Source organism: Haliotis asinina, chromosome 7 (assembly GCF_037392515.1).
Source record: "Haliotis asinina isolate JCU_RB_2024 chromosome 7, JCU_Hal_asi_v2, whole genome shotgun sequence".
Classification (NCBI taxonomy): Eukaryota; Metazoa; Mollusca; class Gastropoda; order Lepetellida; family Haliotidae; genus Haliotis; species Haliotis asinina.
The window spans coordinates 33,528,691-33,555,586 of record NC_090286.1 but is presented as its reverse complement, the minus strand read 5'-3'; the positions used below and the strand labels follow the sequence as shown (position 1 = coordinate 33,555,586).

Here is a 26,896-nt window from a genome sequence, read left to right as displayed (position 1 = left end):
GTAAGATTCCTGTTATCACAATAAATCATTCCTCATTAGGTTTCAATGAAAAATGTTCATGTCTCTAACACGTGCACGGTGCTGCCATTAGATTTTCACTGCAGTGATGTCATGGCATTATGACGTCATCGGGTGTTTTACGTCACATTAGTGTGAGTCATGTGAATGATGGCGTTAGGACATTGTATCATACTGTGTCAAAACAACATTAGAGTGAAAACAATTGACCATTAAATATGAGTTCATCCGCACTTAGAGACAACCAATGGCAAGTACAATGGATTAGCATACTTAGTCTACAAGAACACATGGAATTCGATTTTACGAGGTTACATTGATGGAACTCGCATTTATTGACATTCGTCAATTCAAGGCGGAAGTCAACGCTTGTCAGTGGGACGTCGCAATCATAGTGCATGACGGGACGGGAGGTAACGCTATTCAGAAAAAAAATAAGACAAGAGTATGTGTCTAAACCATCAATACTTCATGTGTACACAAGCGGATATAAAATCACTCGGTAAGTAGCCGAGAACTGTAGATAGGGTTTCGGGAGTGAGTTGACTTTGGAACAAACTGTTACCGACTACACGCTACGAACACTCTTGTACGTTCTGTATATGCGAAAACGGATTTAAACGAATGTAATGACGATATGTGAGAACTCCTTGGTCCATCCCGTATTCTTTTGGTTACGGTTCTGTGAGAGCTCTCTGCATATATCTGACATGGTGCATGAATCTATGCTTTATTAGGATATTGGTATTGTAATGACTGATATTTTATCAGTGTGTCAATGAGTAGATAGATCCTTATTATAATTTCAAAACTTACATATATCGCTATTTTTGTCCAGTATATTTCAGTGAATTGTCTGTAACTCCGGATTTGTGCTGAATTCTAATTGCATAAGCTAATTCCAATATAACATAACACATAGGTCCTTTGAGATACAGATCTTACCGGTGAGAGTGGCGATTGGGTAGCAAAGTGGTTAAAGCGTTCGGTCGTCACACCGAAGACCCGAGTTCGATTCCGCATATGGGTACAATGTGTGACGCCTGTTTGTGGTATATTCCTGGAATATTGCTAAAAGCGACGTAAAACCATTCTCACTCACGAACTTAAAGGTGAGTCAATTGTAAAGACGTTTACCCATTTGTTCAATCCCCGATGTAGCAACCTATGTTCTTCTAACCAAAGATCCTTAGATCCACATTGACTAAGGTCACACAGCTGTAGAATGGGTATTTAAGATGATATGTTGGCGATGTGAGTGCCTACTAGCTGATTGCGCCTAACAGGCAGCATAGCTTTGTGATACCCAGTGAGTTGAAAAAGTATCGGAAACTACAATAGTGTCCTATTGACCGGGGATAGAAATTTAGCTAGCGCCATGAACAGACACTGTGTCTGGATATGAGCGCCACAACAGCGGACTGTTACCGTTACTATTACCTAAGGGACATAACTGTGCAGTTTAACAGCCTCATTTTATACCGCCAGCAACGTCTTTAAAATCAAGAGCTTCCAGACGTGGGCGTGCATTGTCAGGCCTTCTGTATTGTCCTTATTAAGGAAATGCTCACAGCGACATTGTCGCGGGCATGTACATACATGATGCCTAAAGGCAACAAGATGACGTAACATGATGCAACAACACACGACTATGTATGGACTGACTCACAGAATGCGTTTGAACTGAATGTACATTCCCCATATAAGGATCCCGCATATATCTGACTGTCTTCAGTAACCACGTATGTGCATAGGTCGATGCATGGTGAAGTGTAACGTTTTATCATTAAAATATGCCTTAAATCCTGTCAAGTGTGATAAGCCTTTATTACATTAAATATTACACCTTTAGCCACAATAATTTCATAGCACTTGAAAACACATGCTTAAGATAAAGTCGGAAATGCAAGGGATACCATGACAAAAAGTTTCTATTAATTTTGTAATAATTTGGTATTTTACAATTTATACACATTCTAACATACATAACGTAACTGATTAAGACAGACGTGTCTGGAACTAATAAGAATGGTATTACTTGCCCTGTACTTTTCTTTTTCTTATTAAGCATGATGATAGGTGTCAGCAGCATTATACTTGTTGTCTTGTTGAACATGCTATGCGTTACAACATAAAGGATTATATAATACGTACTACAGATAATTCGCAGTAAACAAATTCATGTGAATCGCAATAAAAGCAAATATCGCATATTATTGTGTATATTCATTCAAGACACACATGTTAAGATTGAAATCAATAAAGCGTGCTTTAAGAGTTTCTTTGTTTATAAAGAAAAAAGTAAAATTATGCACACACGTCTAGTGCAGGCAATAAGGATTATCTCTCAGTCTCAAATTTTACACAGTCGCAGTTGTTCCTGACAATCAAAACCGAAAGGATACAGATGACAGATGAATTATTCATACGTGCACTTATATGCGAATCTTGCCGCTAGCCCCCGACATCATCAATTATTCATTCTGATTTGAAAATGACACTTCTGATAGTTAAAAAACTGTCGTGTCTGTTTTGTGTTGGGTAAATAGCACTGGAGTGTCTAGAAGGAATCAGTATTATAATAATTGCAATATAGGGTCATTTTGAATAGCTGCTTAGAGTGATAAGCACATTAACAGATTATAGTAAATAACCGTTCATTTCTTTGTCTGTCCACTGAGCTGAAATAAAGACGAATATCACTGTTGAACTTCGAAAGAACCTCTACAATAAAATCATCATGATTTCGACAGAACGAATACGCTTATCAGTGTGTTATTTGGGTCTGTCTTTCGTGAGTAGACCTATCTCACAAAATGGTTTCCACAAGAAGTTCTCGTCTAGCTAAACGATCAAACTGCTTCCATAAATACTTCCGAAATTGTCTCTTGACACAAAAATTATATCTAAAACATTGTAGACATCAAATTGTGGTCATATACTGTGAAATACTACAGAGACCTAGCAAATGAATTAACGACCTAAGCTTTGAAACTGAATGTGTAGTGACCTCAACTTCACTCACACATATGCAATATACTTACAGAAAACGTTCAAACTCCTTTCGTCTTGTTAGACCTCCATGTCGAATACTGAAAGTTTGTATGAAATAACTGTTAATGTGTGCTTTGAAGCAATACTAAATCATTTACACAAATGCAACACGTTTACTTTCCGATTTTGACAGAAATCAGTCTGACGTGCAAACAGCACTGCTTCTACTGAAAGTTATTTGATTGCTTGTTGTTTAATGCCACACTCAGCAATATCCCATCGATGAGGGGGCGGTTTGTGAATACTCGAGTCTGGACCGGGCAATCAGTTATTAACAGCATCAATCTGAGGTGAGATGTGTTAACCACGTCAGCGCGAGAGATTCGTCTTCACGGGACCAGACAGAGAGGAAATGCTTCAGTCGTTTCAGTAAGACGCATCTTTGTACACATGCATACCACGAAACCCCAGTCACTGGACAGCTGCCCTATCCACCCAGAGAACAGCATCAATAACTGGACGTACCTTCCTGTACAATTTCTTGAGAGATGTCTTGTCTGGGATGTACTCGTTGATCGTTGTTGTTACCTTTCGAAGGTATGGCTGGACATCGGGTAATGTGTCCAGAGATTTAAGGGGTATTGGTAGGTTTAATTCTATCTGGATCTCTCCGTGTTCTGGGTCCCAGACAGTGATCTTGGGGCCATAGATTGTGAGAGCATCACGCGTGTAGTTCATCACCCCATGCTTGACTAGTTCTGGGATCCTCTGCAGATGTTCCTCAAAGATGGTTCCTCCCTTTGTATGACACAAACAATATCAGTGTGGCAAAATGTAAATAATACAACCCAGTAGTGAATCTGAACAAGACATCCACAAACATAAGTTATACTATGTTGTTTGTTCTGAGGGGTACTGAACATGGACAACACCTCTTTAACTGCTCTAGGGGTTAAATAATCATAAAAAAACTACTTACTTCTTCATATATATTGTTTGTAATAGAGACCAGCATCTGTAGATTGCTTCGTTGTTCAGCATCAATAAGATGTGAGCTAATCATATCTCCCGAATTCATGAGCATATCCTTGAAGCTGTCGTATGTTCTGACTGTGGTTCTGGCGAGGCGGTGCATGTATGGAGATATGGCATTAGATATCTCGAGCTTTCTATCTACGATGTTTGGAAGGTCCAAGATTGTGTCAACTGTCACTAAAATACGTACACATGTTCGTTAGTCAATACAGTTTCAGGTATGAATATAATGTTTCTACACTGAGCAGAATACGACTTAGGTAGCGTGCTGGTTGTCATTGCCAAATTACGTGTAGTGAATGCAACCCGTTCTGCAGTATGGCGCCCCTTATCCGACAGTCGGTGTCGTTTAAATCCAAAAGGTTAATGTTAGATAATGCCTGTTGTTCTTCTGCGATCATTTCAAGCAACTGACAAGGGCGTCTTTTGTGACATCATCGTCCGCGCTACCTATTTCTAACGTTTCACCCACATCTGATTTGACACTTAGAGCAATAAAGTATTGATAAACCTAGTATTGCAGGAGTCTGTTGATGCCGAACTGTCACAGTATTTTTTACCAGTAGCTTTCCGCTGTACAATGTCATACTGGCGCTGATAGGTGTCCCACATTTTCTCGACCATCTCATCCAAACGTGAAATCATATCTACGACACCGTCTACTGCTGTGTCTACTTTCTCCTGAAAAATGTATAATGTATTTTAGGGTGTGGAGTAGTGTTAATAAATTGACGTACGGAAGAAACTTTACGCCTGTAATTTCGTAAATATTTTGCAAATCAATGAAGTAAACTTGAAATCTGTGGTCAGTATGACATATCATGCATATGAAACATTAGCCCCAAGCATATGTAATAACCCCATAGGTCGAGACCTTGTACGTGCCTAAACTAAAGTCATCCACACGCCACCATAATTTGACATAATGTATTAGGGTATATTAGTTTGTGTTCAATAGTAAAGTTGCTATGCAATCCGCCGTCGAAAACTCACATTACATCCTTGACATAGACATCAATTCCAAAATTAACAACGCGAACCTCTACGGTAGGGACTGTTTGAACCAAGACTATGTGTTGACTATGAGCCACACCTCAAACTGTTATGTGAACTCATTTGATAAAAGATAGTGTTTATGACGTTGCACAAACACTTGTCTGCTGGATACCTTTGCAAGGACAACCCAGTCATGCAGCAGGTCATCATAGACCTCTTTCATGTTCAATTCGTTGGCATTTCGTAGATGTTTTCTCATAGATTTACCGCCTCGAATCAATCTTCCCAAAATAGTTTTCACAAGATGTGTGTACAGCTTCCTGCAAAAGACAAACACATGTTGGTTTGTTTGGGTTTTTTTTTAAAAGCATAGGGCAATATACATCAATGACCGAATTTGGACAAGATATTCAATGTTCTGAACAAATGACTCTCGGGATCCATGTACAAAAGATGGTGTCACTGCGTTTGAACGTCAGGTCCATTTTGGTCGACTCTTACATCAAGTATAGGTTGCTGGGGGCCTGTTCATACATGGAATCCCCACAGAGATAGCAAAACAGATTCGTGAGGAATAATGCCAATTATTAAGTGAAATTCTAAGTTGTTTAGGAACTTACTCTGCCGACTCAGAATAGTATCCTATATCGGCCAGATAGAAGTCATTGCGTTTGTACATGCGCCGGATTTCCGTCCTGACAGAGTCCAACTGCTTCTCTATGATAGTCATTTCTGATATAAACAAGCTTAAGTAGGGAGGCAGTTCTTCCCTGGCGGCTAGTGCAAACTGGTGGTATTTGCCTGACAATTCCTCTCCAACAGACTTGTATACAGAGTCCAAAATGACCTTTGCATTTTGTCCGAACCTCTCCATCTTCCTAGTCAAGTACGTCTATAAATGAAAAAAGCATCTTTTTGAGCGATATGCTGAATTTGTATATGTACAAATTTGTAATTTGTATGTATGGACGAGAAATCTGTTGCAAAAATGGTGTATTTTTAAACATGTACACCACGTCCACAAATAGACTTTAATGCATGAATTTTTACACCAGTTTAGAGGAAGGTAATGTCTATACAGCTAGTGGATACTTTTAGATAGCGGAGACGGTGAACGCAAAGGTAACGACGTAGCACGTCTCCGTCGTCGGGTTTTTATGGCTCTCAGACCAATCTCTTTCAACCTGTTCCGTACAGTCCGGGCACCCTGGCTGCTCTCACCAATGGCAGCACGGTCGCGTAACGGTAGTACCCGGATGTACCGATCTTGAACTTCACTGGTAACTCGATGTCTGTCTGTATGAGGACGTTCATTTGTTATACCTGTTTGATTGCAACGAGCTGAAAGCCATAATATCTTCTTCAGACGAACATTCACACGCCTGGCAGCAGAAGATTGGTAATATCCTGTATGCATTCTTTCAGTGGCGATGTTCCGTCTCGCAGAGTCAAGACGCGACGTAGTGATTTGACCTTGAAACTCCTTTAAAACTAATGCCATTTTCTGAAAGTCATCTGGATTTGTATTGCCAGACAGTGAATGCTCTTTGCTGCACAAACTGGAAGGTGATTTTTGTTGCGTTGTGGCAAATCCCTTTTCGTCCTTGTAAGAAATCTCATATTATATATTAACATTTTTTAAATCGACCTTTTTACTTGTGTAATTGTGTAGGTTCATGTTATCAACACTTTTATTACCCATTTTGACGACTGTTTGAAAACAATAGGTAAAAAATACATTTTAAAAAATATAAATCGCCTATGTGTTTCTTTTTTTCACGACCTTAAAGAATTCAAGTGTTTTAGGTACCTGGACGTCAGAGATCATCTGATCCCTCCAGGATATCCTAGTATGGAGAAGACGGGATGTGTTGAGTCTGAGGGCAAGCAGACTGTCAGATATACGACGAGAATTCTCTTGACGATAAACCTCAGCCTGCATGGCACTTGAGTTGATGTATCTGGCATCCAAGTAAAGCAGCCTTCCAGGGTTATCTGTTCATCGATATTGTGTCAAATGTGAATGAGAGCATGAGGTTATTTATGCAACTGACTGGCAACCAGAAACCAAACTATCTGTACGCATATAGATGTAACTAATGGACGTAATAAGAATCAGTTTTTAGGTACATGTATTCTAGAAATAAATACTTACTACCTATATCAAAACACGTTGCAAACTCCATCGCCTTCCAAGATGTCAGTATTGTGCTCAGTGTCCTGTTGTTGATCACTACTTTGAAAGGATTCGTTCCCATTTCAGCAGAAGCTTCCAGATTCTTAAGTGGGCATTGCATCTACAGCAAACATTGCATTACAAGCATTATATGTACCTACGCATATTTATTCAAGTGCATCTTGTATAGCAACAGTGGGTCTTTAGTGTTGTGTGCTTTGTGTGGTTTCAGTTATTATACTGAACTACATTAGAAAAGCATCATCCCTTTATCATTGATAATGGTGAACGCAAAGCAAACTTGAGCCTAAACAGTCCTTGATGTAATCTGGCTATGGAAGATAAACAGGATGCACACAGAGAAGCAAGTGCATCAGTGATCACCTGGCCCACCACTTTCTGAAAATCACATTTTCTCATGCAAATTGCTTGAAAATGAATACATAGTAGGCCAAACATACAACTGAAAACCAAACAAACAACGACATTTTGAACAGCACTAAATTGTTGACTTCACATAATGCCACGGTTAGAACTGCTGAGAGTAATAGAGCTGTTTTGTCTTCAGGTAAAGTGGCCTGCAGATTTAATCGTCACAACCAAAATCGTCTGGTTATCACAGCACCCGTGGCAAACTGGCACAAGACGTGATCGACCACACCCATTACACCTATGCGTCACGACTCCGCTCTGAGATCGTCACATCATTCTCTCACATTTAAGGAACAGGTTCAAGTCAGCCTCCAGAACAGAAACTGCCATTTGTGGTCGAAGGTACATCATCGGTCATAAGACAGTATGACGGCAGTTAAATCAGCATGGACGGCGTGTGCATAGTGTTCTCTTTACTGGTGACTCCAGAATTTCTTCCAATCATGCGGATGGAAGCATTAGACTCAAGTGTCGAAGTGGAGAACGTAACGCCGTTTGTTGCATTCACCTACTGAATTTTATGATTTTGAGTTTGATTGATAGCCATACAGGATACAAGTTGTTACCTGAGCGTATTTTCTGTAATTATCTGTATTAAGACTGATGAAGTGATAGTTATCACTGGGTCACAATGTTTAGAGTTTTGAGTGTGTATTATGGGTAACTTTTATTATCACATACGTTCAACTGCAATAATATTTCAAGGGGCAGGTCTTTTTGATAGAGCTCCAATTACCTGCCCTTGGCAATCTACTGTATACTTCCTGTTCGAGAAAGTTCTAAATGAATGCTGATGCTGCTACGTTTTGCTGGAATATTCTCCAAACTGTGTGAGTGCATATATAGCTGGTTGTTGTGTTGACGGCCCACACGGACTGACACTAGGTATTACGGTTGTGTGTCTCTGCCTATCACCATCTACATTCAAGATTGACCCTTCGTGCCTGATCACTGGCTTCGTAAACTGTCTGATCCCAACTGTAATACCAAGATTCTGGTGAGTTAATATTAAATATTTGTGACCCACTACCGTAGACTTGTGATGTACTAGAAATTTGTATTGTGATTCATTGTAACTTGCTCATTGTTTGCTCAATATATTATTGAATATTTTAGACTTTTCTGTGGTATATTTTGCTTGTTCAACGAGTGTTTCTTATAACTTTTGTCACGCAATTAACTAACCTTAACAATATGAACATTTGTCATAGTCGATTTCCAGTTCAAACGTGTACAACAGATGTCCTGAAAACGACCGTCATTCCCTACAAGATGGCAAATCAGACAGTCTTCCCACTTTTCAACAGGTTTTTTCACAACTTCGTACTGCTAAAAACAGCATGAACATACCCGTAACTGACATTGACTGTGTGCACGTACTGAGCGCATGTGACATTTGGGTTGAGACACCGTCAATGTTATAAAGGTTGATTTCTGAATGCACTTGACAACGAATGTTTGGTTTGCTTTCTCTTGTGTTTCCATATTGATGGGCAATTTCAGTTTCTTCATTTATCAGAGTTTTCACATTATATTCCGGTAATGTGTTTCTTAAGAAGTTCAGTATATAAATCTATGAACAAGAGTCATCATTTCGTTCATTTTTACAAACAACAGACCAAGAACGAGCCTACAGTACTCACTTTCAGTTTCATTATTTGCCTTCCCGTGTAGAATTGTCCCTTGAGTGCAAAGTTCTGTGTCTCCCTACTGGCTGTCAGGTAGATCATTTCTATTCCAGCAGATGCCTGTTCGCTGGAACTACCGATGTGGGATGTAAGTTTTACGTCCACATCAGTGTGTGGATGGCTTATGCCAAACACAAGACTGTACCTGGTGTCACCGTTGCCAGAGGAAGTGTCACCCATGCTATATGTGAGGGTGATCGTTTTCCGGTCGTCGTCAGAGAATGATAGTTGTGTTTTTCCATTGAAGACAGTCCTGTCATCATTTAGCAGCAATCCTGTGTTGACTTTGATGTTCTGAAGATCATACAAAACTTACAATACGATAAATTCAAATATCATCATGGACAAATGTGCAGTATTCACTTAGATATTCTTTACTAGTAAGGGGAATAAAGGACCACGTCTTCATAACAAATCAAAGGGAAGTAACGCGTTTGGTTCCTACCTTGCCGATAGAAGGAAATCTGAGCGAGAGCTCAGCCTGCTTGTTCTTATCACCAGGTGTGAAGACAGCTTTCATACCGATCTTCTTTGTGCCATCTTTGTCTGCATCCCAGGAGAAGGCACCATCCAGAGTTTTGCTTGCACCTGTCTGGCTGTAAGATCCATCCATCTGGAGACTTCTCAGAGGGGATCCCACTTTGAAGGTGCCATCATACATCTTGCTGTAACGGCTACCGCGGTCCTTAACGTCCACATCAAAGAAAAGTTTGTGTCCTACATCTTCATTCCAGATGAATTCTCCACGACTCTTTGTTTGCAGATGTGAACTGAGGACATTTCCAATGATACCAACAGTGCGGGTGGGATGAATAAGCTTCAAAGTCAGGTCCTTGTTCAGCAGGGACTGTCTCCTTCTGTCCACTAGCTTTGCTTGGACTTGAAGATTGCTGTCAGGATTGTTTCTGTCCCAGTTGAGAATCATTTGCCCACCAACATTTCGTAGTTGTCCAGGAATATACACATGTGTAAGTGAGGTGCTATATGTCGATTCATGAATCAGTAATAAACCTTTAGCTGTCACGTTTTTGAAGGCTCCATCTTTTGAAAGCACAACAGTAATGTTGCCGAAATCATGAACATCAGAGTTAATGCTCACACTTCCGTGGAATTTGTTTGTGCTGAGTATACCATTAACGTTGGTATCAATGTATTTCGTCCCATTTGTTTTTAACTGCAGAGCACCCTTAACACTTTCATCATCAATAAAGTGATGGTAATCTAAAACACAATTTCCAAGCACCACTAAAGGCGCTTTTGTCTCAACTTTGACTGTAACATTTTGTACAGACGGACTTCTAAAAGAAAATTTTACAAGATCTCTGATACCAATTTCTTTAGATTTGTACAATAAATCTATGTCAAGAAATGAATACAAAACACAATCCGAACTTAAAGTCACTTGCTCCCCTTGGCTGGTTACGAGCGTTGTCCTAATGTTAAAAGTTTTGTGACCCTGAGAACGTCCAGTGAAAAAAACATGCTGTTCTTTATAACCAGTAATTGGAGTAATCAGTTCCACTTTCCATGATTCGCTTCCATTTACACGTGGAAAGATAGTAATTCTAAAAGTAATTACTTCGTCGTCTTTGTAGCGAATATTAAGTTCATGAACTTCATTTCCTTTTTGAAGGCCACGATCAAATGTAAACCCAATGTTTGTGAAGTTGTCCGCAGGTGTCCAGATTGTCAGGTGTGAGTGCACCCCATCCCTTTCGTCTATTATAAATTCTGTCCCTAGCGTTTCATTATTTATGCCAAACGTACTACTGGCGTTAAATATGCGACTACTGAATGAAATGTTATAGGTTCCTTCCATTGATTCATAACCTTGGAAATTGGTGTGCAAAGTCATGTTCCCTACTTTGTAGTTCCTTTTAATGGTAGCATACAGTGTAATTACTATTTCGTCAATACCAATGTACAATTTCCCGTTGATATATGATCCCCTATTACCACTAAGTACAATCTTGCTTGTTTTACATTTTTCAAATGGTGTTTTTATCAGGAATGTCACTGAAGGGCCAACTGGATCTGTTAGAGTCCCAACAGTATCGATGGTAATTTTGTTGTGGTTTCCATACATCAATGTAGTATTTCCATATAATCTACCAGGTACATAAAGCCCATAAAACCTAAATGAAAATATGTCAAAATTTTCAAATGGAGTCCTGAGTTCTATCAAAATAAAATTCGAGGACCGACCAGATGGTCCGTATTTTCTGTTGTTAGTGATGTTCAACGTTATTTCTCTGCCGTCCATGTAACGGAGAGCTGCATAATCATTCCTCCAACGTTTTGAATGTTGGTACCAAAGTCCTGTTTCACGAAAATTTTGGAAAGGTGTTTTTAATTTCAAAACCATTTTGGTTCTGCCTTCCTCTTTGACGCCAACAACCATACCTTCAAAGGTAGATCCTTCGAATGTGTATAAAGCACTGCTATTCAGCATGGTAGCTGTCAGTTCTAAGTTGAAAGACACTTTGAGTACCTGCATTCTCCTGTTACTAGATGTTAATACAACTTTAATTTTGTGCCCGTGTATGTAGACAAAATGCACTGAATGGGTATAACCAAGCATTTGGATTTCTGTTTTTCCGTCACAGTTCTTCATAGGGCCATTATATGTAAAAGACAACACGTTGTTTCTTGATGGAGTCTTCAGTGACATTGCTAGTCTGGTGTTCGTAGAGTTGACAAGGCTGAAACTGAACATACAAGTAGCCTTTCTTCTGAAACCATTTGTGATTTCAGCAGACAAAGCAGATTCGGATTTACCAAACGAGTGTTGATACTTTGCAGTGTTGTTTTCAAATCCTTCAAAAGGTGTTGTGATATCGCCATCAAATTTCACATGAGCCAGGTCTTTGTATGAAAATGAAATAGCTCCTTGTATGCTTTTATTCTTCGCATATAAGAGACTTCCTTTCGTCTTAAAATTGACAAAACCTCCAACATGGTCAAAATGCAATTCAAACCTCCTGTCACTGATGGATGGAGATGACAATACTCCGTCGGCAGACAATTCCAATCCGTTATGTGTTTTCGATGGCATCTTAAAATCGATTGCATATGACATCTGATTTCCTTTTGGTCCCGAGGAAAATGATCCAACTAAAGAAGCCACCTTCGTAACATGATCTAGACTTACTTCAGCATTTAGAAATCTATGTTGTCGAAGTGGTGTCTTGATTTCAACAATTCCTGTAGTCTGTTTTGTGTTTGTGGTGAACCCACACGCAACCGAAGTAGCTACCGTGTGTCTCCTGTAGTTTGCAGCGAATTCAGATCCCACAGTGCGCGAGTTTCCATTGTATTTACCTTGAATGTCAAAACTGACATCCTGAAATTAAATATATTGTTTTACAACTTAATTATCTTCAGAAAGTCTCGCAAAATGTATATGCTTTGACTAGTAAAATTCAACATACCCATAATGAGGAAATTATATTCATTAAAATAGCATCAACAGTGCGCAAAGAATTAAGACCATAGAAATACAACTACTGGAATATAAAAACTGAAGATTCTTTGAAGGATCTTTGCATAAGAATATTTCCTTGATTGGCACAATTTGGCGATATTTTTAAAGGGGTGTACGAAAAAGCACAATTTCATTCTAAAACGTAGTATCTCTGTGTAATTTTGATCCAATCAACTCTAACTGACTAACTGGAATAATAATTGATCTTACCACTGGATCAATCTCAGTCTTCAGTTTGTATTTGACACTGACTGCCCGTTTGTTCACAACGTGGTCTATCAGTGCAGATCCTTTGATGTGTCTCGCAGGATTTCCAACTTTGACCCCATACTTTACTGCGACATCCACTTTGGTATGCCTTTTGCTGTTGGAGTAGTCACCTTTCAGAAACACGTTCAGATGCGGGCGCTCCTGGTTCTTGTAGTCCCTATGTCAGAACAAAGACACATACCAGCTGAACTTTTCAGGCAAAGTATTTCTACCATGGAAACTATGTATATAATATTTAGTCTATGCACCACAATCCACATATGTATTCAAGAAATATGTCTTCCTTGAGTGTAAGCATTCCTGTCTGGACTAGGAAAACAGGTAGTTCAGATTTCGATCAATGCACCTCCATCGATCTTGAACGTCCTTTCCATTTGGGATTACACTACGTTTACCATACAGAATAGATTGTTGAATCCAAAGATAACAGATGACACTTTATAAGTTACGCCTAAATTTGATTCCTCAAAGGGTATATTTAAAAAGTTGCTGTAACAACGTCCAAAGTATTCCTGGGCTTTCACTTACATTTGAAACTTTGACTTCAAGTGGGTTTTCGTCTGGCGATCTGTCAGCTTTGTCCTTATTGTATGTTTGTTGCTCCAGCGTCTGTAGGCTTTGGGAAGTGTGTACTCCAGGGTGACTGTGGGGTTAACTGTTTTCTTTGTACTTTCCATACTGCCAGTGACTTTGGCATCCAAGAACTCAGATCTGACGATGACCTTTGCCGAGTGTTTCGCCTTTTTGCCATATATTTGGTACATATCACCTGTTGTATCAAATACAAATTCATGTGTTTAATGTTTTGTTGGGACTGCTGAATATTCCAAATAACATTCTCCGATGCATATTATTTACAGAAGCATTTTCTGTTCTGATGTGTAAATGATAACATCAAACTATGATTTCATAAGTGGCCATGATACTTACATTGAAAAGTAATTGGCTTGCTCAGAAGTTTGTGAACATCGAAAATGACGCTTCCCTGGAGTGATTTGCTCTCTTTATATTCCCATTCCCCACTGAGTGAGATCAGCTCACGTTTTGGGGTCTTTACCATCAATGCCGGGATGACCTTGATGACTGGCTTCCTCTTCCCAGTCTCCTGGTAAACATAACCGGCCTCAAGAACGTAGTCTTGCTCTGGGGTGAGACTGAAAGTACCTTTTAGACTCTTCTCAGTTTCAGAGTTCACCAAATACGCTGCAACATGAATATTAACATTAATAATTACTTGTTGTAATTGTAGACTGAGACCTTACTGCAGGAGGATAAAACATCAGGAGAGAATGTATTTTGTAAATTTTATTATGGTGACAGAGTGAGTGTTGTTTTATGCTGCACTCAGCAATATTCCAACTGTATGGACGCAGACCATAAGTAATCAAGTCTGGGAAAGACAATGTGACATCGATCTCCTTAATTGGGAACTGACGACATGTGTCAACCAAGTCAGCGAACCAGACCACCCATTCCTATTAGTAGCCTCTTACAACAAGCATGGCTTACAGAACCCGGATCTTCATGTCATGGTGTGGTGCTTTGGTATTTTATTATTTTTATTGTATTTGGTTGATTGTTTCTGTGGGTTTGTGTGATCTTAGTTATAGCGCCAATGATTGGAAGTGTAATGACGCAAGAGAGCTATATCCCTTCCCAAGCTCTCCCCATTGTTTCCACTTTGTTCAGTCCGCGTACGAATATAAGTCACAACGAAGAGTTCTTTCATGTAATGTCGAGTCACAATTGGTACTGTGTCTGTAACCAAAACTGGAGTAGGCATTTCCCGATACTTTAAGAACAATGTCATGGGTGGGAGGTCTGGGGTTGTGTGTTGTATTGTGTTGAAATGTAATGGTAAAGATACCACTTACATTTCAAGTTCATTGGATGTGTTGTTACCCCTTTGAGTGTTAACTCCACACTGGCTTTCTTGTTCACTTCAATCTCTACCGTTCCAGACAGTTGGATGACTTCTGCATTTGGACGCCTGATCTCGAGTCGAGGCGTGTAGGTTACAGTTGTCTTTTTTCTCTTTATATCCACTTCACTGATGAATATATATTTTGATGTATCAACAGTCAGCTGGCCTTTCAAGCCAATATTTTTCTTCATAGAAGTCATTGAACCTAAGGCATAATAAATATATAATAAGCATACAGTCAATCAATTTCAGGTCATTGATTGATTATCTTTATTTCCTCCAAGTGTATGAAGATTATTACATATTACAACATTTTGCAAATGTAAATATACAATGAATCAATAAACAGTTAATTGTGCAGATATTTTAGAGTGGCAGATAGACATAAAATCAGCCACTAATAACATTACATTTTCCCACTCGGTCAAATTTAACTTGCCAAGTGTTGTACAAGATCCACCAAGCAAGTCAGCAATTATTACATCATCATCATTTTCCCAGAAATCAACAAAATCAGATATTGGTGTAATATTACATATCCTTTCCAACATTTCATTTCTCAAATCATTTTTGAGAAATTAGGTGGGTATATTTTGCTGTTTTATATTTTGTTCTTGTTTGTTGTTTTGTTTTATGGCTTGGGTTTGTTGTTGTTGTTGCTGCTGCTGCTGCTGCTGCTGCTGTTGTTGTGGTGGGGTTTGGGGGTTTTTTTAGGTTTGTTCTTTTATGGGTGGTTGTGGGTGTTTTGTGTTTATCTGCTGTTTGGGTTGTTGTTGCTTTGGTTTGATTTGATTTGCGCTCGTGTTCGCGCGTGCTTGCCAGCGTGTGTGTGCATTTTGTCTTGGGGGAGAAAGTGGGGTAAAAATTACAACTACTGAAGTCTACACTAACTCATGATACATTTAACAATATCATTCATTGAGGTTAATCAGACTCAGAATATGTTCTGACAATGTATTCTTATGATTATCAACAGTTGACTGGCCTTTCAGTATTATTCCTCTCAGTGGTCATTAAAAACTGTGGTATAGTACAACACACTCACCTCTTTTCTCGCCAAACTTTAATTTGTATTATTGGCAACTGTCTCAAAGGAGATGGAGATTAATGTCATCTTCAATGTTCATAGCACATGGAAACTCAAAATCATGATGCTTTAGTATGATAATATTATTCGATGTAAAAATCAACCTGCCTTCAAGTGTTGCTTTTTTCCAGGGCGTCAATGCCTCCATCTTAAATTCTTGGGTTTTGCTCTTGAAAGAAACTGATACATCAATGGTTCGGTCAATTGTGGATCCAGGTGTGTTTAGGTTCACCTGGAAAACCGTGTTCTGCTTATTCTGTAAACATACAATATTACAAAGGGTTTAGCTTATCAAACACGATACGACGTTACCCATCAATCATGTTTGAGCCCCCCAGCACCCGTTGTTGGTCCGTCCATACAGTCTCTTTGGACGCACATTATCTGTTTGTGATGCATTCATTGAAGTATAGAGAGTAGATTAATACCAATATACACCAACCCCTGAATGTTTGGCCATGATCATGTATCCAGTGTGACTGTCTCTCTTGTGAAGAACAAGGCTTTGCGAGAAGGGTCCTGTAAATGGGAAATATGGAGATTCTTCCACCATGGACGCACTAGGCCACTGGAATTCATTACAGAGTTCAAGGCCAGTGATGGTGGAAAGACGGGTACCTGTGCACAGTTCCAACTTCTTTCTGTTACCTGTGACCAAGTCTTGTTTCCTCGCCAGATTACCATGAATGCTGAAGAACTCTGTGCTGTAGAATATAAAAGAAATTATTAATCTGTACAGAACAATAGCATTATATTTAGAACAATACTATTGACCAGAAAACTGGCAAACCTCTGAACAGCAAAAAATAAATACATATGTTTAGATGTTCAAGACATACGTGTGATGATGAACTATATTTATGTTATCTGTTTCAGTTAACAGATGTTACTACCTCACATCCAAGATTTCCATCTTCTTTTGTGGAAGATCGATGTCTACACTAAGAATCTTTCCACGTCTGAGTTCTACATGCCCCTTCAATGCAGTACTGGAATGCCAAGTGTTGACAACTCTGAGGCCAGTTTTGGTGACGATGGCATCCATGCTCATAGTGCCTGTAATCTTTATAGATCCACTGAAAAAAAATCATCATTGCATAAGTGCAAGATTCATGTGAAACGAGTTTCACACACATTATCAAGAACTCAGAGATCACGTACCTTGGCTTCAATATTCCACCAATGAGGAAACTTCTTGGAGAAGTCAAACTGTTTCGGAGATCAACTTGGCCAGATGCCTGAAGATCAATGCTTGCTGAACCGTTCACACTGAGAGTAAGGGGGAGACCAGAGCTGGTAGGGATAATCATGCTACTGTCCAGGAGCATCACACTGTGAGTAAAGGAGTAGTCCTGCTTCTTTGACATCTTGGTAAGGAAGTCCAGGAAGTTGAAGTTCTTGACAGAGGCAATGGGGTCTACGCCTTTGAAATGGCCATTGTACATTTCATTCCCAAAGATCCTCATGTACATATCAAGTTTCAAGTCAGAAACATTGTCGGAAGCCTACAAAAAACATATAAATCCTGAGAGCGGAAGGGATAGAGCAAATTAGCAACCAACTTCATAATGGCAACACATTACGATGGAATATATAATGATACATCTATATCACATTGTCAACAATGAAATATTTCTACAATTGTTATCATGTACCTACCACATCATTTTTCGACAGCCAATCGCTGAAGAAGGTGTGTTGACTTAAGTATTTTTCAATCAAATACTCCACTCCTTCTGCACGTCCACCCACTTCTAAGAGATTGAGAGAACTACCGAAGAGATCAACTGTCATGTTCACCATTGCAGAACGAGGAATAGCAGACTTATCTGAAAAGATGACATTGCTCTCGAGCATGGCACCAGTGTTGTACTTCTCTAGGAATAGAGAGCTTTCATAGTTGCGGGAATACTTGAGTGTTGATAGGTCGAAATGTCTACCAAGGGTTATTTCCTCGAGGATTCGTCTGATGCTCTGCTTCTGTGGACTGGATGTTTCCATCAGGTTAGTAAGATGTGACCAGACGAAGGATCCAACTTGCTCCGCCTTCTCAGACATGAAAACAACCTTGATTCTACTGACGATTTCTTCAGATGGACACTGCATTACAGCCAAGTAGGCAGCAATTCTCAGTTCGGGATCCTCATCGGACTCTTGGTATGTGGCCATTACTTTATTTCTCTGGAAAGACACGTGGATGTCTGTGACATTATACGATTATCAAACATATGATGATATCTGCATGTAACGAATATCCTAGTCTGGAGTGCATTTTGTATAGATTTCTGTAACTTACATCGGCACTACAGGGCAGTCTTCTGTATGCCTGGATGGCAGCAACTCGGACCTCCATGGGGTTGGCTTGTCTGTTAAAGCAGCTGCTGAGTGTTGAGGTCAGTCTGTCCAGATGGCCTGCATTTCCGAGAGCACGAAGTGCCACCAGGGTAGTCTCAAGATTAGAATCTCTGATGTAGCAGCCATAGCCAATGGTCTTCTCCATGGCGGAGATGATCTTTGTGATTGCGGATTCCAAAGAACAATCTTCATGATGGTTGCAATAATTGTTGACCATAGTGGAGATTGGAAGCATGGAAGCCTTGCTGTACAAAGGGGTGTCAAGAAGTGCCTACAAGTACAGAGACTGTATATGACTCATAAGATGATCTCTTTTCTTCCTTTTATTGAAGGGAATACCATCACTGTAGTTTTGTGATGTGGCTGTATGCTCACCTTCACTTCCTGCAACATCTCCAATGTCGGGTAGGGGATGAGAGACAGGGATGTAATCCACATGGTTGCCTGAGCTCCAGTGACTTCTCTTTTCAGCAGAATGTCTGTCAAGAACATAACAGATGCACTTGTGCTCGCCATTGGAATAGAGTCTAGGAAGATATTCCTGGAAACAAGCAAGAATATATATCAGTTGAACCCTACCCAAGAGTAGTGGTATGAGTATGGGCATATATGGTATTTTCGTTCTCTATTAAGATACTACACTAAGATACACTAATATTGTGAATGAAAAATCAAAGGCAGTACTAACTTCACTCTCTCCTTGTTATCAGTGCAGGTAGATCCTGATTTAACTTGCTCATAGATACTTTTGATGTCATCAAAATGCAGGTTTTTGATGATGTAGACAAGCTCAGAGTACAAGCGTGGAGTGTCGGGGCGGATGTCACTATGTGTACTCTGACAGATCTCTTGCAGTTTACTCTCAGCATCTCTCATTAGTTGGACTTTGTTTCCTTGTCCGTAGGCATGTTCAAACACAAGTCCTTTGCGATTCAGAATGTAATCTGAAAGATGTATTAAAGAATTAAGCTTGTAGCCATTGGAACTTGATAATGCATTTTTTGGTCTTTATAATTATGATATGATTTTTCTATTACTATTCATCTATGAAACGTAGAGCAAATTGTCTCAGTAGATAATCGTGACACGTTGTATTCTAGCGTTCAAGTCTTATATATTTGTGATATATATGGTTATCTTAACTATTGTTTGCCCTGTAGATGCTAAGAGAAGGGTTGCGATCACCTTGTCTTGTGGTAACACCAGATCTCTGACTCTTGTAGTTGAGTCTCTGAAGAACTTTGGTGGTGGCACCGCTGGTGGCCCTTGAGAAGGGCCTGAATGTGTGGGTCTCTCGGATGAGCGCACTCTTGAGGAGTCCATTCTTGTCCAGTTCCTGTTCACACTGGTGTGTACTCTTCATGAGGGGCAGTGACTGGATCTCTGAAGGAACTCTGTATTGCATGCCATGGACTGAGCTGTGATAGCCACTGCGATCAGTGCAGCCAAGGAGATCTTTTGTTTTTTTAACAGTGGAAGAAAACCATCCCGGGATGGCTTTGTAGTCAGTATGACATTCTCCGGTGACATCTCTCTGTAAGTGAAATTGAAATCCATTGAAACACACTTGTGGTGTTATCGTTGTAAGTTCAAATGTTAAGAGTTATGCTGATACAAGGAAAATGGATAGTTTCAAACAATGCAGATGTGAGTGAGTGAGCTTAGTTTTACACAGCACTCAGCAATATTCAAGCTATATGGCGACGGTCTGTAAATCTGACCCAGACAATCCAGTGATCAACAGCATGAGCATCGATCTGCGCAATTGGGAACCGATGGCATGTATCAACTAAGTCAGAGAGTCTGACCACCCGATCCCGTTAGTTGCCTCTTACGACCGTTTAATGGCAAGCATGTGTCGCTGGAGGCCTATTCTACCCCGGACCTTCACGGGTTGCAGATATGAGTATTTTCTTATCAGAAATTCACACACATTATAAGATTATTAAATCGGTTTTACATCTAGGCCATCCTGTCATGGGAATCTATTTTGTAAACCAAAAACAGCATCCAACAGCATCAGATTATCATTTAGTCTATATATTTACTTCAAAGACGCTCTGGTCTCTATCCAGGTTGTCCATACTGTTCTGGAGAGCAGTGAGAAGACCTCTCTTGGTGTTGAGAGCCCACGTGGTTTCACCCTCAGCTGGACAGAGTTCCTCTATCACGCCATCTTGGAAAGAGAAGCGAAGTGGAGATCGTTCCATATTCCTCTTGAATTCCCCACTTTCGTCAGCATTTTTCATTCGATTCGAAGAAGAGGGGTCGGAACGGTAGATTTTGACATCATGTAACTGTCGATAGAACACATAGCAATGTTGCTTGTGATTTGAACTCGAGCAAAATATATACAGTACATGAAATCAGTTCACCCTAATGGGACACAGATACTACTGAAATGTACCAAAGATACCTTTCTATGTACTGAGACGTAACCAATATAACACGTAATTGCCGAAAATTAATCTTTTGTGAGCACTCTGCTTTGTGCAATGCACCGGGTCCTTGGACCTGAACATGAACCATTTTCTTTTGTTTCTTTTGTAGATCATATCGATGTATTGGAGGGTTGGCGTTAGTTTGTTGATTAACGTCGCACTCATCAGTATTCCAGCTGTACGGTGACGGTCTGAATATAATCACCTCTGGACCAGACAATACAGTGATCAACAGCATGACCATCGATCTAGGTGTCAACCAAGTCAGCGAGCCTGACCACGTGATCCCGTTAGTCGCCTCCCACGACAAGTATGGGTTGTTGACGACCAATTCTTCACGGGTATGTTTTGGAGGGATATCATCAAGCTATGTGAACACATTTTCACCGAAGTGCATACAGTACTCGTAGATTCTACATGCACAGCAACATCTGCCATGCACATCAGCCATGCACTCAGGGAGATGAAACCACAAGTGCAATATGGACTCGCCCGCTGTTCAAAGTACCAAGTACTGTTCTGTATTCTGATTTTTGCGAGGGTATATTTCAGTGTAATGAAGCGTACCAGGATTCGTATTCGTGACAATGACCCCTTCAGCCCGCGCTACTTACCTTGAGAGCCATTTCGCACTTCGACAGCACCTCGATGTATGCAGTTGCCCGGATACCAAGCAGTGCCTGGTCACTTGAAGCTCCCGCCATGGACGTCTGGGTCTGAACGTTGTACTCGTACTCATACGTCGTCCCGGGGACGTATTTGAACTTGGATGTGTCTGGCGATAGATAGCTCAATGACTTGAAGGACACAGGTGGTTATTTTATAAAATGTTACGAATTAACTACTCATGTTACAATTTTTAGTCATAATTATGGTTCTGTTGTCACAGTCAGTATATCGAGGTCGGGGATGCATGTCTCGTTATATTTCAATGGGAGAGCACTAGAACCCATGCTTGGCGCAAGAGGGTAGGAAGGTCACTGGATCCCAGTTACGTAGATCGATGACCATGCTGTTGATCACTGGATTATCTGGTCCAGAACTGATTATTTGCAGACGGCCGCCATACAGCTGAAATATTGCTGACAAACAACCTACGAGCTGGCACACCCCATACGCGCGTGGCTGCACATGTGAATAAAGTAACCTTGAACTCGCCATTAGGCCCAATTTCATTTGACATTTCCAGGAAAGTTTTTTTTTAAGAAATCAGAAAAAGAAATGTAACGACCTACTAGGATACATCATGAAAGATGAACATGTGTCATTGCATTCGTTAGTATCACATTAATTTTCGACTCTGCTATATTTCCGATTTCGTCGTATGCTTTACTGATAGTGTAAATACACTCTAAATAAAAGCTGTCATGAAGATAATTTGCTTGTGGCAACTGTTCACAGCTGAGTACATACATCTATTTGCATATGCTTTTCAATCATTGATTGATTCCTGCTTTGGTTGCAACTGCATAACAATCTTGTGGGTTTTTTTGTTGTGAGGAGAGAGTGTGCAGAAAGGAGGTGGTAATGAGATATGTTTATATGAAAGCTTTTTCACATAAATTAAGCTATTTATTTAACTAATTCATGTCTTTGTTTCATACATGAACTGAGAATACTAGCGTTCGACATAAAATACGCATTTGTTTTGATTTTTGTTTTCTGTAGAGTGGGTTTACACAGTTGGTAAAGCATACGCCCATACCGGAAATACACCAATGGATATTTTCACACGCCCTGCGTATGCACACAGAGAGTAAAAACATTAATGTGAAACCAAGTAATAGATCGCTACTCACAGTCTTGATCACTGGATTGTCTGGTTCATACTTCATTATTTACATTTGGGATGCCAACTGGGATCATGAATTTTACCCAATTACACCATTTCGGAATGGTATGGATACCAAAGATTGTGCTTTCTCGCGAATCGTCTGTGTTTTACTGTCGTATTTCCTCTTAATGTTCTACTTTCAGTAGTTCTTGTTCATCCGAAAGGAGAACAACTTAACTTACCTGTGCATACCCTGGCACATTTCCTGGATCCTGTAGCTCGCTGACTGGTGATTGGGCCTTCAGGCAAACATATATTTGTCAGTATTAATCAGCTGGAACTTACTTTTACTTCGACAAGCAATTTTATCCTTAATCCTTTATTTTTATGTTTGGCAGATTACAGTTTGCTTTTTAAAAGATTCAAATAATTGTCCAAACATGTAAGTATACGTTGCTGAAAAACATGATACACAAATAATTTTACAAATTTTAATTTAACAAAGTCAGAAATGTACCAAGCATTATCTACATGTACTATAGATTTGTGAGTATATAATGGAATTCTGCCATGGTATTTCAAATTGCGAGGAATCAGCAAATCTGTCAAGCCCGTCCCTTGTGCACAGTAATGGTTACAACGTAGATTGCTGTTGGTGAGTTGAATGCTGATAATGATACCTTTGTGTGTATCATAGCTGTTATCATGTTGACAAAGTGTTATCAAACATTTGACCTTGGTGTGAATGTATCCCGTGACAAGCGATGTTTAACTACACTGGTAATGCAATTGCAAGGACCCCTATCTGTCAGTCAAATACTAATCATTGTCAACATGGAGCATGAGAACACATATTACCATTTGTACCCAACATGATTTCACCAAGAGGACCTGCCTGAAGAGATACAAACAAACAGCTCTATAACTGATAAACATAATACTCTTTCTATTCATGATGCGAAGTAATCTTACAGAAATAATTACTCTTTCATCCATGAAGCTATGTATCTGTTCTACAAAATCATTGTTACATTTCTGCAGCTGTGTAACGGACATTCATAATATTTATTCTTTTCACGAATAACTCTCACCCACAATTATTGTTGTCCTAAAGGAGCTGAGTAATTGTAACATTAATCATTATTTTATTCATTCAACTAAGTAACCGATGCACTTAGCATTCATTTTATTCACAGAGGTAAGAAACGGTAGCCCAAATATTGTTTTATTTGCATCAATCTTTTAATCATTTTTCATATGGACTTATTATTAACTCTACTGACGAAGATTACTAACTGTACCTCACTGCATGCACGTGTACATGCAGTGATACTATCAGCTATATAGTTGTGACTGTAACCGATGCTATATACCGATGCGTTTTCACTGCTTGATAGCGTTAAAGTGTGAGTGAGTATTGTTTTACGCCGCATTTAGCAACAACCGAGGATTATCACAGCGGGGACACCAGAAATGAACTTGACAGCTTATACCTGTGTTGGGAATCAAACCCGAAACTTCAGCGCGAGGAACCACATGGCTACCTCACCGCTCCCTCAAGCATTTTGTCTTTGGCATGACTTATCTTAAGCGTGAGCCTACTGAGAAAGATATACATTTCGGCAAACCGGGGAATCATAATACCCCAAACACCGTTTAATCTGTATATTCATATATAACCTGTTCGAGTCATGAAGTAATTTAACTTGTATACATGGGGCACTAAAATGAGACAGCAGTAATTCGACATATCCAGTTCCAAGTACAAGGGTATAAGTAATGATGAGAACAGAAATAATTCACAGGTTAGTCGTTTGTTAATTCGATGCAACTGGGAATTTGACATACCCAAGACTGTTATAAGACAGAAATGCACCCTAAAACGTCAAGATGTTACAGCAAATTCATTGTTTGGATTTGCGGTTATTCTCATGATTCCTACAAAGCCGTGGATATTTGTGAAAGGCCATGGAGACGGGAAGCTGTGTGCTATAAAGCAAACATCGATAGAGATATGTATATATGGGGATTGTTTTGTGCGATAGTTGCCACTCAGTTTGTTAGAAACACTATTTGACAGACAGCACAGATGCAGCTGACGTTAAAACAATGAAAATGAGTGGTAGAAGGTTGATCAACCGGTCTGTAGTGCAGCATCACGATCTGTAGTGGATGCATGTTTTCGATTACAACAAACATGACTTCATGATCAGATAGAGTTTTTTTAAAGAATCAAAAGGATGAACTGGAACGTGTGCTCAAAGTCAGATCAAGGCAGGCTTGAACCTATTAAAAATGTCAAGTGATGCGGCCTTTCCCATCCACCGAGATGAATCGCCACGTTTTGAAAGCGGGAACAAATATACCCCGTCGTCTATTGAAGAAATAGTTTGGAGGGATTGACTGAGAAAAAGTAATCTTGACTGTGCGACACTCGTCGTGGAAGAAGAGTCATACTTGGCCTGACAACGTTAAAGGTAATATGAGAAGGTTGCTGTTGCGGCTCTCTCTCTCTCTCTCTCTCTCTCTCTCTCTCTCTCTCTCTCTCTCTCTCTCTCTCCAATTCTGTACGCAGTTACGACACACAATGTTTACTAGGTGTGAGATGTTTAAGAAGGTTGGAGCGTTCGTTGTTTAACGCCGCACTGTCCAGTGATGTATACGAGGAACGCAAAAAGTATTGAAAAATATACAGTCGTGCCAACCTACCGGCCAGTGTCCCCGTGAGGAGAGTCACCAGAACGCAGACCTCTCTGAGAAGCATTGCTAAGACCACTATGGTTCTACAGATGCATGGCTCGCTATTATACGAATGGAGGTGTTTGGTGCAATGTGAATTTATCAAAGTCAATGAAGGTATACTTGATAGTGGCACACTTGACCTCCTGATATGTATATATGTGTAGATAATTATGATGAAGATAGACAGGTGGAAACGAACACAATAGTAACCGCTGTTATCTTTGTTTTCTTATTGCATGTATGCTAATATGTATGTAAAGAGAGCACCAAACATACAGGCCGAAGGTCACTTTGTAGCTTAAGTTTCAGATATCTTTTACACGACAGAGAAGCTTAGATTATATATACATAACTGATTGTATATCATTGATAGGTTTCTTAAGATCTGAACTTGATCTCGAAAAATATAGCCATGTATAATTTCTATAAGCGACCCTGTGTAATGTTTTCTCATGCGCACTATGTGTTCCTTATAGCAAGTTTCAATTTAAAGATGTTCATCGTCTTAATAACGTGGCCATGCCAGTGCCGGGTCAGGATAATACTGGCATGGACACGTACATCTATGTCGGATCAGGAGAATAACCAAATGGGCATGTAGGTGAATGTTCGATCAGGAGAATACGTACATTGACAGTTAGGTGAAGGTTGGATCAGCATAACACTGACATGTACATGTAGATCAATGCTGTATCAGGAGGACACCCAAATGGACGTGTAGGTCCTTGTTCGATCAGGATAATACTCATATAGACATGTAGGTCAATGCTGTATCAGGAGGACACCCAAATGGACGTGTAGACCCTTGTTCGATCAGGATAATACTCATATAGACATGTAGGTCAATGCTGTATCAGGAGGACACCCAAATGTACGTGTAGGCCCTTGTTCGATCAGGATAATACTCATATAGACATGTAGGTCAATGCTGTATCAGGAGGACACCCAAATGGACGTGTAGGCCCTTGTTCGATCAGGATAATACTCATATAGACATGTAGGTCAATGCTGTATCAGGAGAACACCCAAATGGACGTGTAGGCCCTTGTTCGATCAGGATAATACTCATATAGACATGTAGGTCAATGCTGTATCAGGAGGACACCCAAATGTACGTGTAGACCCTTGTTCGATCAGGATAATACTCATATAGACATGTAGGTCAATGCTGTATCAGGAGGACACCCAAATGGACGTGTAGACCCTTGTTCGATCAGGATAATACTCATATAGACATGTAGGTCAATGCTGTATCAGGAGGACACCCAAATGGACGTGTAGGCCCTTGTTCGATCAGGATAATACTCATATAGACATGTAGGTCAATGCTGCATCAGGAGGACACCCAAATGTACGTGTAGACCCTTGTTCGATCAGGATAATACTCATATAGACATGTAGGTCAATGCTGTATCAGGAGGACACCCAAATGTACGTGTAGGCCCTTGTTCGATCAGGATAATACTCATATAGACATGTA

At 39.9% G+C, this 26,896-nt stretch overlaps 1 protein-coding gene across 1 annotated transcript; it reads right to left on the bottom strand.

Annotated features, from left to right (window-relative positions):
- Positions 1-1,828: 1,828 nt before the first annotated feature.
- On the bottom strand, positions 1,829-25,500 carry LOC137290403 (uncharacterized). The gene is made up of 28 exons (XM_067821312.1): positions 25,384-25,500; positions 22,917-22,973; positions 21,515-21,675; positions 20,508-20,756; positions 19,645-19,993; positions 19,148-19,403; positions 18,835-19,000; positions 18,401-18,730; positions 17,764-18,285; positions 17,266-17,609; positions 16,998-17,180; positions 16,547-16,808; positions 16,213-16,360; positions 14,968-15,222; positions 14,024-14,296; positions 13,622-13,862; positions 13,034-13,250; positions 9,785-12,682; positions 9,295-9,633; positions 7,202-7,340; positions 6,854-7,038; positions 5,664-5,935; positions 5,216-5,363; positions 4,608-4,728; positions 3,992-4,224; positions 3,538-3,810; positions 3,063-3,110; positions 1,829-2,699 (listed from the first exon to the last, which is right to left on the bottom strand). Exons 1-27 carry the CDS (start codon positions 25,436-25,438, stop codon positions 3,072-3,074), a joined length of 8,715 nt encoding a protein of 2,904 aa, XP_067677413.1. The 5' UTR covers positions 25,439-25,500; the 3' UTR covers positions 1,829-2,699; positions 3,063-3,071.
- Between the last annotated feature and the right edge of the window lie 1,396 nt (positions 25,501-26,896).

Bases quoted from the DNA above. Each gene is read 5' to 3' on its own strand.
- LOC137290403 (XM_067821312.1), bottom strand. From the start codon at position 25,438: ATGCTTCTCAGAGAGGTCTGCGTTCTGGTGACTCTCCTCACGGGGACA. The intron at 14,297-14,967 runs GTAAGTGGTATC...TTCATGTTGCAG, and splicing joins ACATCCAATGAACTTGAAAT to CGTATTTGGTGAACTCTGAA. The intron at 4,729-5,215 runs GTATCCAGCAGA...TACATTTTTCAG, and splicing joins ACTGGGTTGTCCTTGCAAAG to GAGAAAGTAGACACAGCAGT.